This window comes from Vipera ursinii (genome assembly GCF_947247035.1).
Source record: "Vipera ursinii genome assembly, chromosome: 2".
NCBI lineage: Eukaryota > Metazoa > Chordata > Lepidosauria > Squamata > Viperidae > Vipera > Vipera ursinii.
The window spans coordinates 203,040,228-203,056,623 of NC_139513.1; the positions used below are offsets into that span (position 1 = coordinate 203,040,228).

A 16,396-nucleotide genomic window follows, 5' to 3' on the forward strand; every position below is an offset into this window, starting at 1 on the left:
TATGGGGAAATTTTCTTATTGGAAATCTTAACTTGGTGAACAATTCTATAAACTGAAGGATAAGATTTTCTTACCAAAGAAATAACACATGTGGAACTTTGGGGTTTTTCTAAAACCACATTACCTTTTTGTAACCATGTTTTTTAAAAAACATAAAAATGGAGCCTAAAGTGCTAGAATTAATTCAAACCAAAGATATTTGAATAAATTTTTAAATGACACTCAGCAAACAGCACAAACACCCCTTACAGATATATGAGGCATATATTATCCTTCATCAAAGGAATGGCACTGCCTTTGATATCATCAGAAATCTTAGTGCTCATTCAAATGAGTGGAAGAAATAATTCTCCATAGATTTTCAGAAAACTCACAAGAGGAGGGAAAGGCAGTTATGCAAGTAGCCTGTAGACATTTGTTCCTGAAATTGTAATTGCAGCCATAATATAAGAACATTTTAAGAAAAAAACAATCATGGCTAATATTTCTGTATGGTGCATATTACATCGTAAGCCATATGCAAATCCAGAATCCACTCTTGCACAAACGCTCCATTCATTTGAGTGGAATGTGCGCATGCCTACCACAAATGGAGCTGTGCATGCATGTGTGCATCTGCCACTCATGTCCTCCCCCCAACAGGCTGGGTTGCCAAGCTTGAAAGGTTGGGGACCATTGCCCAAATTTATATCTGTGGAGATTCTCAGTCATCCAGGTCATGGTTGTCCCAAAGGTACTTTTTTCAAAAGGCAACTAGAGTTTGTTTTTCCTTGAAGACATTTCTCATCCAAGAAGCTTCTTCAGTTCTCCACTGAGAAGCAAAATGTCTTCAAGGAAAACAAAGTCCAGTCTCCTTTTGGGGAAAAAAAAGTACATTTGGGACAAAAATTGATCTTTAAAAGGCTGGCCCCTGAACAAATGCCTGTCCTTATCCATTATTTAAAGCAAAATTGGGGACATGGGGGAACTCTGTCAAAAAGGAATTCTATAATGGGGAAGTATTCACATCAGTAACGTTTTATAGTTTTTAAATAATAATTGTTATTTGTGTATTATTGTTTTTTAACCTTGTATGCCGTCCAGAGTCATTTTTTTGTAAGAGTGGTTCCTGCCGATGGAACCATACGATTTGGGGCATTATCAATACTTTAAATTGGGCATAGTAAATCATAACGCATGTCATTAAAAGAATTATGGTTTCGCTGGTGTCACTTAGCTACAAGGTACACATGTAATACACTTAAAGCTGTGACCTACCCTAGCCAGACAAGCGTTGCTGTGGGAAAATTGTGAAAATAATTCAGCCATGAAGCAGTAAAGACTCTGCACAATAACTATATCAGCCATACTAAGAACAATAACCTCTTCTTTAACTGAGATATTGGTTTATATGGAGAGCTAACAGCAAATTCTGTCTGGCTATAATTTGCCATATTGTCTGGCAGACTGTCTATGGGTAAGTATACAAACTGTAGTTAGCACCAATTCTGGATTAATGTGTCATGGCAGTGTTACATATCATACAAGTAGATGACTTTTTAAAATAATCCTCCTCCCATAGTTGTAATTTAGAAATTGTTTTTTTTTAAACTACTTCTTTTTAAGTATAAAACTTTGTATAGCAGAAAATAGCCTTTAACAAACTATTTTTATCTGACAGTGGCCAGATTACCCTTCTGAAGAACAGTACAAGGTGATATTGTGCCTCCTTTTAGCCATAGGGTTTAGCCTCCAGCTTTACTCTTCATTTTTTTTACCCTTTCAATTCTATAGGCTTGGCATGAATCCCACAGCCTTTACCAGTAAAGAAGCCACTGTACTCCAGTAGAATCTTCAGTGTGCTTTAATTTGTCACCTTTTGCATCTCCCCTCTAATTTCCTTTAGGCAAAGCATCCAAAGCACTATGTTGCTTCTAATAATTTGCAAAATAGGGGTAATTAAGTTCAAAGGAAGAAAATCTGAAACAGAAACCCGCCTAGCTTGCTTTGAATTTTATTTCATTAATAAATAACCACATCCTGGTAAAAATAGGCATATAAGCACTTTCTCTTTAAAAATCTTTCCTACGTATGTGTGCTCTCTCTCATATTCATTCATTCATACACACATGTACACACATTTGGAGAGGGGGGCTGCCTACTATGTTAAAAATGGAGTTGACATCAATGCAGACCCCCTCTTTCCAAAAACTTCACTCAGCTGATGAAATGAATGGATAAACATAGAGCAATGTGTTAGCAGTTTTGGATCAATCATCATTAGAGGAGGTTGATTGGCGAAATTCTGTGTTGGCTCTGTGCTACAGTACATGAATTAAAATACTGGTTTCTTCTGCCCTCTATAGACAGACTAGATAGAATTCTACATGAAAAGAATAAAGCAGACTTTCTTAGATAAGTTTATATAATTACCCTGCATGCCTTTTCATACAGAGAGAGAGAGCGTTCTAGTTAAAACACTTTTTTTTGGTTTGAATAAACAAAATACCCTGGAAAGGATAACAGCTCAACTACAGTGGCTTATCAGATCAGTTGATTATATTCATCATGGTACTGTCCTAATACAATCACATAATTTGGCTTGCATTTATTCATATATTGATTGGTGGTTTCGAGTACGACGAATATTTAAAATTATCAATGCTGTTGAGAATACTAGTAAAGGCTGTTGATATAAAAATATTTTTGGGTGAAGGGAACTTGGAGCACATCGGAAAAATAGCATGTAACTTTTTTGGCAGGGGGAGTATTAATTTTAGACTACGTTTGTTTTATACCAGACATGGCCGTGCTTTAGCAAAGTAAACGTGCTATTTTTCTGCGTAACCTGACAGCAAATCTAAGATTGCTCTTATGATAGTAATTAGAATAGACTTTGCAGTAATGACTGACTTGGAGTATGAAAAGAGATGTGTGTATTAATCCTTTTGCTTGAATAAATGCTTTAATTTCTTGGCTTTGCTGTCTTTCATGCTTCACTTCTTTCTTTCTTTTTTCTTTTGGTAAGTACTTTTCTGAAATCTTTACTTGGTGAAACAATTTTTCAGTGACATATGGTGAATGTTTTCAGCATCCACAGTAAGGTTTTATTTTGGAAAAATAATTTCTGCTTTATGGTCTACAGGAGGGATGGGCAACTCTAAGAGCTCCCTCCAACTGTCCTTCCGAATTTCCATTTTTCCCCAATTTGAGGCAGGAAACACATCAAAAGTGTAATGTAAGCCTCAAAAGAGCATATTTTATTTATAAAAAATAAGTTTCCAACTCTCCCCAAAGAAACCTAATGGGAAAATAAACTTCCAAGTATATAAATAATGTGGCCCTAATCACATTGCATCATTATCATTTCACCAAAAATGGACCTATACTCCCTAAGAAGTAATTAAGTATGATATTTGATCATCAGTATGTTGTCCATAGTGGTTTATTATATTGCAGATTAAATTATAGTAAGTAAATTAGTCTAATTTAGTACATCTCCAGTATTTATATAATCAATTCAAAAGGATAAGATGTGCTGACTACAGGTAGTCCTTGCTTGCCATATAATTGTAAACTGTAAATAAATGTAACTAAATAAGTAAACTGTGATGTCATATGACTGCATTGCTTAGCAACAACAATTCCCATTGCTTGTTGATTTGAGGCTCTCAAGCCAGGACGTCCAATCATTGTCCTGTCCGCTTCCAACAAAGTAAGGGGAAGTCCTGGGTAGCTTGCAAGAAGGCTGGTTCATTGGTGACTAGGTGGCTACTGCAACGTCGCATGAATGTGGCCAGGCTGGGGGTGGCTACTGGCCACTACAGCACAGTACAAATATGCCCAGGGTGAAGGTGGCTGCTTCTGGTGCAGGAGTATGCACAGGTGGCCACTGCAGTGCCACACAAGCATGCCAACAAAGTGTGGGTGAAAGAGTGCTTGTGGATTCCAATCTCACACTCCATAGCTCGGCTCCTGAGGAGAAAAAGCAGAGGGAGTAGGAATGAATGACTTACAGGAGTGACTTGCAACCTTCTCTGCTGGTTACCCTATATATTTCGCTAGTGGAAAGCCTGCAGAGAAGGTTGCAAATGGCAGGCACGTGGCTGTGGAATGCTGCAACTGTCGTACATTCAAGCTGGCTGCCAAGCACAAAGGTCGTGGTCACGTGATGGCTGGAACTTTGAGAACTGGCCATAACTGCCACTTGTTCAGCGCCATTGTTAGTTCAAACAGTTGCTGAGCGAGTGATCATTAACTGAGGACTACCTGTATTATCAGTGCAATGCTTTAAAGCTGGAAGATACACTAAGGGAGAAAGGGTGATGCAATACTGAAATTGGGCATTTTTTTATTTTAAGATACTAACATTTAAGGTATTAATATGGCCAAATTGGACATCTTCATAAGCAGACTTTTTTGGTGTTGTTATAGAATAACCACCTAATAATTTGTCAATAACTTTTCTGTGGTTGCAATATGCTTTATGTTCCACTATCCTATTATCTGCATGCCTTTTTGTTTTGAATATATAGAAATGTAAAGCATGCCTTTTGTCTTAAATATTTCTGCCAAATTTATTTCTCTTTTCAAAGTGTTCAAACTAATTTGGTGCCTTAACTCATTTGTAGTCATTTTTATTTATGTACTATCACAGTCAATACAAATTAATTTCTTGCATCTTACAGAAGTGGCACTCCATCTCCAAAGCGGTCATCGGTTAGCTCACGATCACCTTTGATAAGGGGCAGCAGAGATAGATTTACTGGAGAATCATATACAGTCTTGGGTAAGGTCTTTTATAAAAATTTTAAATTATAAATATTATAGAGTGATGCATTCCTTGATTTCTTTAAAGCTTTCCTTATCCCAGTTAGGAACCCAAAAAAGTTCCAAGAGCTACTTATAAACTTCGCAAATTAGATTATTACCATCTAAGAAGCATTTCATGAGCTTAAATGGACTCCAGAAGATAGTAGAGGACAGGAAGGCCTGGAGGAATGTTGTCCATAGGGTCGCGATGGGTCGGACACGACTTCGCAGCTAACAACAACAAGAAGCATTTCAACAGAAGAAAAGGGATTGAAAGAAAGGGAAAAGAGCCAAATAAGTTAGTTCATTGCCCTAGATCAAGGGTAGGCAACCTCGGCTCTTTTATGACTCATGGACTTCAACTCCCAGAATTCCTGAGCCAGCTGGCTCAGGAATTCTGGGAGTTGAAGTCCATGAGTCATAAAAGAGCCGAGGTTGCCTACCCCTGCCCTAGATGAATAAAAGGGAAAAGAGCCAAATAAGTTAGTTCATTGCCCTAGATGAATAATTGGCTAGGTGCTATCAAGTCAGGCTGAACACCTGTTGATTGTTTGGATAAACCAGGGGTCGGCAACCTGAATGGGTCAAAGAGCCACTAACCGGTTCTTTCACAAAAGGAAAAAAATGGGAGCCATAAAAAGCATGCGCATGCGCACAACAAAAGACTTAATTGAAGAGTGAAAGAAGCAAAGATTGTGAACCGCCGCACTTGCCGTCTTTGGTGGCAGGAGCAGCGATGTGTCTAGGCAGCACTGCCTGCCTGCCAAGCAGTAACAACAGGAAGGTGGCAGCGGCGGCTATAGTTGGGGCGGCTTAGTGCTCTCATTGAGAGACGCTGCAGGTACTCCAGGCCCGGTGTGGGAGCAGCTGCGCTTGCCATTTTTGGCAGCTGTGGCAGCAGGAGCAGTGGTGTGTCTGGACACCAACGCCGAGGGGATGATTAAGGAAAGCGAGGACTTGCCGTCTTTGGTAGCTGTGGCAGCAAGAGCAGCGGTGTGTCCGGGCAGCACCGCCTGGTACTTGGAGGGGCAGGAGCTGCCGGCACATCACCCACGCTGGCTTGCCGAGTACTGCCTGCTGGGCACAGCGAGGGCAATAGGCCGCCCCAACAGCAGCCGCAGCTGCCTTCCTGTTGCTGTTCCTGCCGCCACAGCCACCAAAGACGGCAAGCCCTCGCTTTTTTATTTATTTATTTTTATTTTTATTCCATTTATATCCCGCCCTTCTCCAAAGACTCAGGGCGGCTTACAAGCTTAGCAGTAGCCTTCATTCTATGTATATGCCTGCTTATTAGGGCTTTCACACACACCCCAAGCGGCATTATTACAAAGTCAGCTTAATTGCCCCCAACAATCTGGGTCCTCATTTGACCTACCTCGGAAAGATGGAAGGCTGAGTCAACCTTGAGCCTGGTGGGATGCGAACCTGCACTAATTGCAGGCAGCTGGTGTTACTTAAGGAGGCATTAGCCCACTGCTCCACCAAGGCTTAATCATCCCCTCCCCTTCCAACTTTTCCAATGAACAGCTCCCTAAAAACAAGCTCCATGTCTAGGTTCTGGCGCTTTAACGCTTCCGAACAACCCCCCCTCCCACTTTGCCTTACGCCAGCTACTTTCCATGCTAGGATGGCGAAGCCTGCCAGCTCCAGGGCTATCCTTTCCAGGGAAAGCTGCGCATGGTCGAACTGTCGGGCCAGACATCCCTCCCCGCCCCTTCAGCCGGGTGTAAGCTGGGGGAAGCTAATTCAACCTGGGACTTGACGGGAGAGCGGACTCGTCACTCTGCCTTCTGGGCTGGGAGGGTGAGGACTCTGAGGAGAGGCTTCAGCCTGCGAAGCTCAGCCAAGGAAAGGCGTGGACGCAAGAAGAGCCCTTCATCCTGGACCGTGCGCTGCACTTGCCCAGCCGGCATCAGCTTACATATCTCTCGCATCTCGGCTCCCGGCTCCGCCAATCCCGCACAAAGTCCCGGGGCAAGTGGGAACTGCATGGCACAGCCAGCAACTTTCCCTGCCCCCGCTTCCATCCCTCCCGGCTTGCCTAGCCCAGCATCCGCTGCAGGAGCAGGCGCGGCCTCCCTTGGTGGCAGTGGGTGGGCGCTTCTCACCTTCCTGTCCAGTTTACTTCGCAAGGAGGCGGCAGGTGGGACTGGTAGCACTGTGCTTGCACGCTATTATGTCTGACTGCCAAGGGATCGCGGAATATGGGAACACCCCAGCGGGGAGCCACCATGCTTGCCATCTTTGGTGGCTGTGGCGGCAGGAGCAGTGGTATGTCCGGGCAAAGTAAACAAAATTCTGGCGGCATCCCGGAGCTGGCCCAGCCTCAGCCGTTGGGCCATGGTCCGCTCATCGGGCAGCCTGGCTTCCTGGCGGCACGTCCCACAGGGGAGGTCTGCTAGGAAGGCAGCAGTCTGGCGTTGTTTATCTCCCTCCTGTGGGTGTGTGTCGGACCTGCGAGGAACGTCTGGTAGAGGCGGCGGCAGTCCCGTGTTTGCATCTCTCTGTGTGTCGAGCCTCGTGGGCCCAACACAAACAGGAAGTGGGGAAAACGCCAGACCGCCACCTCCCTACCAGCCATTCTCCACAGGTCACACACACACCGGGGGGGGGGGAAACGCCAGACTGCCACCTCCCTACCTGCCATTCCCCGCGGGTCCGACACACACAAACGAGAGGGGGAAAAAATGCTGGACTCCCGCCTCCCCATCAGCCGTTCCCCGTGGGTCTAATACACACACACAAATGGGGGAAAAATGCTGGACTCCCGCCTCCCCATCAGCCGTTCCCCGTGGGTCTAATACACACACACAAATGGGGGAAAAATGCTGGACTCCCGCCTCCCCATCAGCCGTTCCCCGTGGGTCTAATACACACACACAAATGGGGGGAAAAATGCTGGACTGCTGCCTCCCTACCAGCCGTTCTCCACAGGTCTGACACACACGCACATATACACACAAACATACACGCACACACACAAACGAGGGGGGGGAAATGCCAGACTGCTGCCTCCCTACCAGCCTTTCCCCGCGGGTCTGACACAGAGAGAGAGAGAGAGAGAGAGAGAGAGAGAGAGAGAGAGGGGGGGGGAAAGGAGGGGGTCTGGCAGCACCTGAGACTCCATATGCTGCTCATAAACACCACCACCACACCCGCACACCCCATCTGACCGACCCACTCACCTTTCCAGCAGTCCTCCCGTCTCTTCCTCCGCTGCCGCCATGTGCAGTCCGAAGAAGAGGTTTGTGGGCAGTCCCACAAACCATAGAACTTCAACCAATCAATTCAAACTTCACAAGTTTTTTTTTCCATGAGAAGTTTGAATTGATTGGTTGAACTTTTTTAGTCCCGCTTTTTTTTGGGGGGGACTGCACATGGCGGAGGACTGGGAGCTGCAGGAGACGGCTGAAAGAGCCGCATGCAGCTCCAGAGCCACGGGTTGCCGACCCGTGGGATAAACGTTTATTTTTTATTATTATGTTACATTGCAGTTACTTCTTCCAAGGACATTACAATTTTTAAAAAATCTCATCCATATTATCGTTTCCATGTCTCCTTCTCTCAAAATTGCCAGGAACAATAATTTTTCTCTGGTTCATCGTCTGTTTACATCACACCCCCAAAGTTTGTGACTCCTTGTTGACCAAGCATGCAGTCATTTTATACTTAATTTAGGCCTGGGGAATTGTTTCTTGCAGTCTATGATGTTGTTAGTAACTGTGTCCAAATTGCTAATTTGAAAGCATTTCTTTCTCATTCTTTCTCTACATTTTGTTATATTTTCATTTGCACTTAACATCTTTTTCTCTTTTGAGACGTTCTTTTCTATATTTCTTCTCTTTGGGTCTTTTCATGAGTTCAAAGTTCTGAGGAATAAGAAGAATCTATAGAAGCCCTTCCAGTGACCATTGAGGGGGAGTCCAACTGGGAGTTGTATAAAATTAGGAAGATATTAACAATATGTATAAGCTCTAGTTTACACTTGTATACTTTGTGTCTGATATGTAACGTGTGTGTTCTTAATCTGAGGAATCTCAACTGACATGAAATGTCAATTGATCTACTGTGTTTCCTTATAGGAGATACTACAATTGAAAATGGACAGCATTATTGGGAAGTGAAAGCCCAGAAGGACTGCAAGACATACAGTGTAGGAGTAGCATATAAAAATTTGGGAAAATTTGATCAACTGGGAAAGACCAGTACAAGCTGGTGTGTTCATATCAATAACTGGCTCCAGAGTACGTTTGCAGCCAAACACAATAATAAAGCAAAAACACTAGATGTCGTGGTTCCAGACAGGATAGGAGTCTATTGTGACTTTGATGGAGGTAATTTTAAGACTTCAAAGCTATTACTGAAAAACTGAAATAAAGCAATATGGTGGACACGGTCTGAAAAAAACTAGGTCTGAATCTATCTTTAAGCAGTTTCCTATAAAGCAAAATAAAATAATTTTAGTATAGTTTCTAAATATTAGGGTAAGAACAGGAGCATTAATTGAAATGGGTTACACGAACTTAGGAGTTCCCACTTTATTTCCATTCATAATCCCAAGATGGAAGGGTTTTATAATATCTGAAGGAATAGGTGTGGGCATTTTCAGTGATAGCATACTCCCCCCCCCCCAATTTTGCTTCCCTATAAGACATGTCTGAATTTGATTTTTAAAAATTATTCCAGGCATTTTAATCATTTGGTCTGTTGAGTTTAGCTTATTTGCTGCTTAGTAAATTTTTAATTACTGGCACTGCTGCTTTTATCATTTTAATGTTTGGAATTTTAACTACTGTGTTTTACTGTGCATTTTATTTGTTCAGAATGTCTTTGTGTTAAGCTACTGGGGATAAATCTGTTTTTGAAAAGCAGCATATATAACAAAAATGGTTTGCTGAGTATTTTTTTAGGTTAAAGTGCTGCTGCAATGTGTTGATATTGGATTGGAAATCCTATATCATATAGAGTTTCCTGCAAATTAGTAATGCAGAATCTTGCAGCTTTTCTAAACAATCATTTGTTAGGCATGATTTGAAATACCTGCAGTAGCTCTAGATCTTTTCACAATGAAACTATGTCAAAAGTTAATAGAGAATAACCCTTTCACTTTAAAACACAGGGGAAGCAGAGGAGGGAGTTAGGGGAAGGAGATTTTTTGAAAATAGTCTTGTGTGCATTATGAAATCATTTTTTTTAACTTCATTACCTTAAATTGAATATGTCAAACAAAAACTTTATTATGGTCATAAACCAGAATGAAATACAATTACAAAAGAGACCTTTAGTTATTAGATGTGCAACACCTTTGATTTTTCTGGATGTAATTAGTGGTATACTTTATTGAGACATCTATAAGCTTTCAGAGGTCTCCATACAATATCCTACCATTTACACCTAGAAAATTTAGTTACTTAAGTAACCAGTACTGAAAGTAATGCTGGGCTAGACTGATTGTTTGAACAGGCAAAACAGTTCAGATATGATATATGTGCTTTAAATATATAAAAATATTTGGCCATTGGAAACTCTGCTCTTATTCAGTATTTTCTGCTTCCTAGTTCATGTGGTAGTTGGCATAGAAAGCAAGTCTTAAGCAACTTGGTATTCCATAGTCCATCTATTCTCTAAATCAAGAGCTACTTCTTAATTACTCATTCATGCTATAAGATTTGCTTTTTAGTCCTGGCAGCAAGATTTCTTAACACTCTTCGTGGGTGATAGCTAATGGTGTGTTAGGAATGATATTCACTTCAAAGATTATGAGCATTTCCTTATTGAAAAGACTCTTGAGGTTTGGTTTTGAATGGAAGTATTAATCTGCTTTTCTCTCTTTAGGTCAACTAGCTTTCTATAATGCAAGCTCAAAACAGTTGTTATATACTTTCAAAACAAAATTTACCCAACCTCTATTACCAGGCTTTATGGTTAGTATTTATTATCTAATCAAATTGCTGCTGCAATGTTTCAATTTTACCACTTCAATTACTCTTGTAAATAAAATCAAAATTTAAAATGTTATGAAGGAAAGCTGTAATATATTTTAGGCTGCTTACAAGTTTTGATGGGTATGAGAGGCCTAAAATCATCCATACTTGCTTAGATCTGTTCATTATGTCATTTTCAAGTGACAGTCTAAATCAGGGGTGTCAAACTCGCCACATCACGTCAAGTGTCGCAACGTATTGCAACTTTTTTCCCATTGGGGTAGGCGTGGTTTCGGTATGATGCATCCGGCCCATGGGCCGGCAGTTTGACACCCCTAGATGATTTAACTCCTATGTTTTCCAAGGATTCAGGGAAACACCTAATGAATTAAAGAAGTTAAAACTGATCACCTAGACTTAAAAAAAAACCCAGTTCTTTAGCACGTGCTCTTATAGCTATAAAAATCCAGGTCCATAATTTTTGTAAATAGCAGAACAAATGTTCTGAGTATACACATTCTTATTGTTCTTTCCTTAGAAGCAAACCTGAATGGCTACTACAATAAAGAAAACTGGCTTGCTTATTTATCAAATTTATATGTTATACAACTCCCAATGACTATGGTATTAATTCTATTGAATTGAGGCTATATCAAAAATCCTCAGTTAATGCAGTTAATAATACTCAGTTAATGCAGACTTTCCCAGCTTTCTGCTTACGAAATACATTGAGCTACAACTCCCAGAATTTTTGGTAGACATACCCTAGTAGCCTACAGTGCTAAATGTGGATAAGGAATCAATGTGTCTAAATGCTAGAATTAAAACACATCAGAAGAAAGGCAATTCTGTAGTTTTTATTAATTTGACAGCATTGCATTTTTCAGTTCTCAAGCTGCTGCTTTCTAGCTGCTATTTAGGATTATTTTCCTGTGGCAGTCCAGAACATTAAAACTATATAATTAAAGCCTGTAAAAACAGTGGAAATAAAGGGAATTTATATGTAAAGGGAAAGCAAGAATTATATATAATAGAGTTAATTATACTAGTAGTAATTAAATCCCTAATTCTGGGGGAAAGAGTTGGGTTTTCAATAAAACATTGTGTTTAAATGCCCTCCTATCAAATTCTACTTCAGATGCTAGTGTCAGGGCCTAAGCAGACTTGCATGGATGCAAATGGCCCTTTGTATGGTTGGAATCAATATTTTAATATTAACCATCAATATTTCAAATTAAGCCTGAAAGTACATGGATAAAGAATGAACATAAAGTGGGTAGTTTCAAATTGTCCTCCACAATCAACTATGCACCTGAATTTTTCTGAAGCATTTTTAATAGGATCTCAGTTAAAGTGTTTTACTATGGAAGTAAATGTGGATCACAAGGCAGCTTTTTGAAATGAAAGGACAATAAATCTACATCCTAGTTGCGCTTGATTTAGTGGACTTAGGACAAGTGAAGAAAATACGTTATGTAATCTTAGGATTTCTGCTGAGGGCAGGAGCATCACAGCTAATTTTTCCTGAAACGTAATTGAATCTTAAGTTTAGCCATTTGCTTACTTTATCTAAGTTTTTTTTCCAAGTAATGAAACAGCTTTCTTTTTCCAACTTTTAACACTTAGGTATATTTCTGTTTTCACATTCGGCAAACAGATGCAAAGAATAACGAGGTTGCAGTCTGGTAGTAATAGAATCCAGATTTGTACAGGCAGAAGACCACTTTTGTAAAGGAGAAGTTCTCACTTGTTTTCCCCATTACAACATTCTCTACCCTGGTCAATCTGTTTTAAAATTTGAGAAATTCTACAGAAATTAATAAGAGATAGTTGATGGACTTAAATGAGTGAAAATTTGGGAAAAATTGGGTAAAGATGGACAATATGTTGCTCATTCTGTTTCATGCAGTTAAATCTAGTTCTGGTGTTAAATTGCGTCTTGCCATTTTCTGTTTCCATTCTTTCAGAAACTTTATTATAACAGCATACTGTTTTTTGTATGATACACATAAGGTATACTCAGTGTTAAAATAATACTGTCTTTTTCCTGTTGTGTTTTACATATCAATCATTATTCTTAATGAAAAGATAAATATGAGATAAAGTATGGTTTATCATGATAGGAACAAGCTACACTGAGTTATAATTGTAAGTTAAGGACTGGAAGATTTTTTTTATTTTTCTTTAGTACAGTGTCATGATTTATTGAAACAATTCATCTTCAAAGTGTAGATTTGAAATTGGTTGGTTTAGCAAACCAGAATTAATATTGTAAGTACAGCTTAGGGTTAGGGCATAGTTTGGAGTCAGCTTAATAGTTAAGAAAAGAAAGGAAATGCTTGATTTTGAAGCAGCCATAATAAGACAGTGAGAAATATATGATTCCAGTGATAATCTGTTTTCTTTAATAATTTTTCACTGTTCTTTACCTTATTTTTTAGGTTTGGTGTGGTGGGCTCACATTGACAACAGGATTACAAGTGCCAACAGCTGTGAAAACACTGCAGAAAAATGAAAATGGGTTGAGTGGTTCCACTGGTAGTCTAACCAATGTTGTCCAGTGATGTTTCTGGTTAACAGCTACAATGAGATCAAAGAACAGTTTAACGCATTTTTGCTACTTCCAATGTCTGACCACCATTAGTGCAAAATGCTTGTATTGAAACTGGCTTATACTGAAGTATTACCAGCAAGAATGTATTGTGGTATAATAGGAAAACATCAGCTTTGGCAAAAGAATATTTCAGGTTACAGCTGTATGCTTCTCTTAGACTAAACATGACTACTTGTCTTATGGTTGCTTGACTGATAATTAATTTTGAATGATATGTAACAAAGACAGGTATGATCTTATTATAACTTCCCTCCACTCCACCCCACCCCACCCCCACTGCTTTTCTTCTTTCTAGATTTCTAATAATTAGGTTTAATCTATAAGAAAAGGAGCTAAACACTGACGCTTGTAAAATGGGAGTCTTTTAATAGTCAGAAAAAATGTCCACAAATGGAAAAGGGGAGGAACATGAATTAATGTTTTGATTGTTGTCCTTTCATTCAATGTAGCTCTTTTATTGTCAGACTCCAAGACTTAACTTTGTTATTGAGCCCAAGTAATTTTATGTTGACATTTTGTGTCTATTCTTTTACAGAGTGGAAGCTGTCATCTATATTTCACTACTCTATATATTTACAACCAGTTTAACTTAATGAATTTTAGAGAAGCTTCTGTTTGTTTCATTATGATGTTCGTTCTCACTCATGTTTATAAATGTTCTCAATTACTAGGCCTCTTAAAATGAACTTGGTTACAAAGCACTTCTGAATCTTTAAGAATCCACTCTGTGTCAGAGGCCTATCTGAAGCTTGGAGTATGTGGTCATATTTGCTTCTAGCCCTACAAAATTTTATCCTTTTCCCCTATGCACTGTCTGTATTTAACTTTCTGTAAATCTCTTGGCTCTTTAAGAAATTGCACAAAAGAGTGTAAAGAAAGGTGCTTTTTATATCAAAGCACATTCATAATTTTCCTGTTTGAAAAAAAAGTAGATATGTGCAATCTTAGAAATTTGGGGTGGATGTTCTCAGTTGAACTGTCTGTCCAGTTGCTTTTCTCAGGTTCTTCTTGACGGTTCCCCTTTACAACCAACTTGAATCATGTTAAAGGTGTGTAGAAGAAAACATGTATTTATCATGTAAACCAAGGAATTGTTTACAATGTAATATTCCATTAGCAAGACTCCCTGTATTTGTGATACTTTTTAGAGTATTTAATCTCAATTATATACTACTTGCATATTTGAGTTATGAAATAAAATTTTTCTTATAACTGGCTTGAACATCAAATGCCAACTCCACTGGGGAGTAAAAGGATTGTTCAAAAAATGTTATTCACATTTGGAGTGGTGAAATTTGGTCCAAGTTAACCTGAATCTTGTGGAAATTTGAATGAAATTTAAAAGGTAGAATTGATCACTTACTACTGAGAGGTACGTATGCAGACTTGATATACATTGTCAATTCAATTATTCAGACATCTATTAATATTCCACAACTTAACTGCTTTTTAATTTATTTTATTCAATTGCAGTGCTAGTATTTGGAAGTTTTTAATATGCATCTCCAAAAGTATTGAAAAAAATATTAAATACTCTGTTGTAAGGAAAATAAGCACTGTGAAATAGTTGAGGGATATTTAGTTCTGATGGTGTTCAGCAAAGTAATCCCCTAGCAGTTTAACAAAGTAAGACACAAAAGGAGATTTTTTAAGCACTTTAGTCACTTTTTCTTTTCTTATAAAGTACTTTGAAAAGATAATGATATAATTCTTCTGATCAGCTCTATTTGATGGCAAGCATGCAGATGTTGAATGAAAGTATTACTATAGTTTGTGTTTTGGGTACGGAATGCTAGATCAGTAACAATTGTTAAGTGTTTTTCCAGTATGTACATAATTTGCTTACTTACTGTAAAATGTATTTTTGTATTATAAATAGTTTTCTTTTGTAAGTTTATGGGGGGAAAACAGATCAGTTTTGCTGATTTGGTATTCAGAAAATTAGTAATTTTCATTCAGTAACTGAGTACCAAAACTTTGTAAACGAGCTTAGAAATTGATATTTGATTAAAATTAAATGTCAAATTAGGTGAATTTATTGTCAAAACAACAGGTTAAAAAGCCTAAGCCACACGGACAATATTATGGATTTTATTTAGAATTTAATTTAGTATTATTATATATTACCGCATTATTCTATAAGACAAATACTGAGAGCTCAGTTTAATATTACAGACTTAAAAACTGGCTAAGGAAAGTAGAAATAGTCTCTTTTTTCAATGAACTGTTTTATCTATTCCCTGCCTTGCTTCTGGGTATGCATTCTTTACGAGGAGAGCAGGTTTGAAGCAAATCTTTATGAGTACTGACATTTGAATTATGCAAATTATAATTTGGTACAGTAGCATTTCTTCTGTGGGTGGTTTCACACTTGTTGACCCTTACCTCTTCTAGCCATTTGGGGTTTGACACTAAATTGAACAGATTGAGCATACTGTATTCAAGATTTTGCCCTATAAGCTGACTGTTCCATTTTTACCACTGATAAACAGTTCTGCACGTGCCTTTTCAAACAGTCCATATCACTGCTGTTGGTTATGGTATTAGGTGCTGAGATTAGAATGCATATTATTATTACCAGACAAGGATATTGTGGATTGATGGTTCTGCTTCCATTCGGTGCTTTAGTCTTAATCCTTGAAAAAGTATCCAAAAATAATAATCTCATCCCAACCACACTGGGTGCCTTAGAGCCCATTGAGTGTTTTTATTTGCTGTGTCTTTAACTCAATCCCATCTCGGAGGGATTTTGTATTAATAAACATTGGAAAATCACTCTTGTGGTCTTTTTTTAAAAAAAACTTGTGCTACTGAAATCAGTATCTTTAAGGATGGAATTGTTTCTCTGGTACAGGGAGCTGGTTTGGTGTAGTGAAGAGGTTAGACTGGTACTTCAGAGACTCACATTTGTGTCCACAGAAGCTCACTGGGCAACTATGGGCCAGCCACACACGCTCAGACAAACCTGTTGAGGGGGTGGGATTGATATGCATGCCTCCTGAGTGAAAGGCAGGCTATAAACATAACAAATTACATGAAAATAGTGCCCAATTTTCCTTTATAGCTT

At 39.1% G+C, this 16,396-nt stretch overlaps 1 protein-coding gene across 4 annotated transcripts in view; it reads left to right on the top strand.

Annotated features, from left to right (window-relative positions):
* FSD1L (fibronectin type III and SPRY domain containing 1 like) overlaps nucleotides 1–16,104 on the top strand; it is a 42,187-nt gene extending 26,083 nt beyond the window's left edge. For 2 of the 4 annotated variants that reach the window (XM_083357185.1, XM_083357187.1), the window contains exons 10-14: nucleotides 1,661–1,693; nucleotides 4,668–4,768; nucleotides 8,874–9,125; nucleotides 10,627–10,715; nucleotides 13,157–16,104. In XM_083357185.1, coding sequence (XP_083213311.1) covers nucleotides 1,661–1,693; nucleotides 4,668–4,768; nucleotides 8,874–9,125; nucleotides 10,627–10,715; nucleotides 13,157–13,279 — 598 coding nt within the window. In that variant the 3' untranslated portion in view covers nucleotides 13,280–16,104. Of the gene's footprint in view, nucleotides 1–1,660; nucleotides 1,694–4,667; nucleotides 4,769–8,873; nucleotides 9,126–10,626; nucleotides 10,716–12,341; nucleotides 12,489–13,156 lie in introns of those variants that run through there. The other 2 variants (XM_083357188.1, XM_083357186.1) reach the window with 2 other exon arrangements.
* Nucleotides 16,105–16,396: the final 292 nt, after the last annotated feature.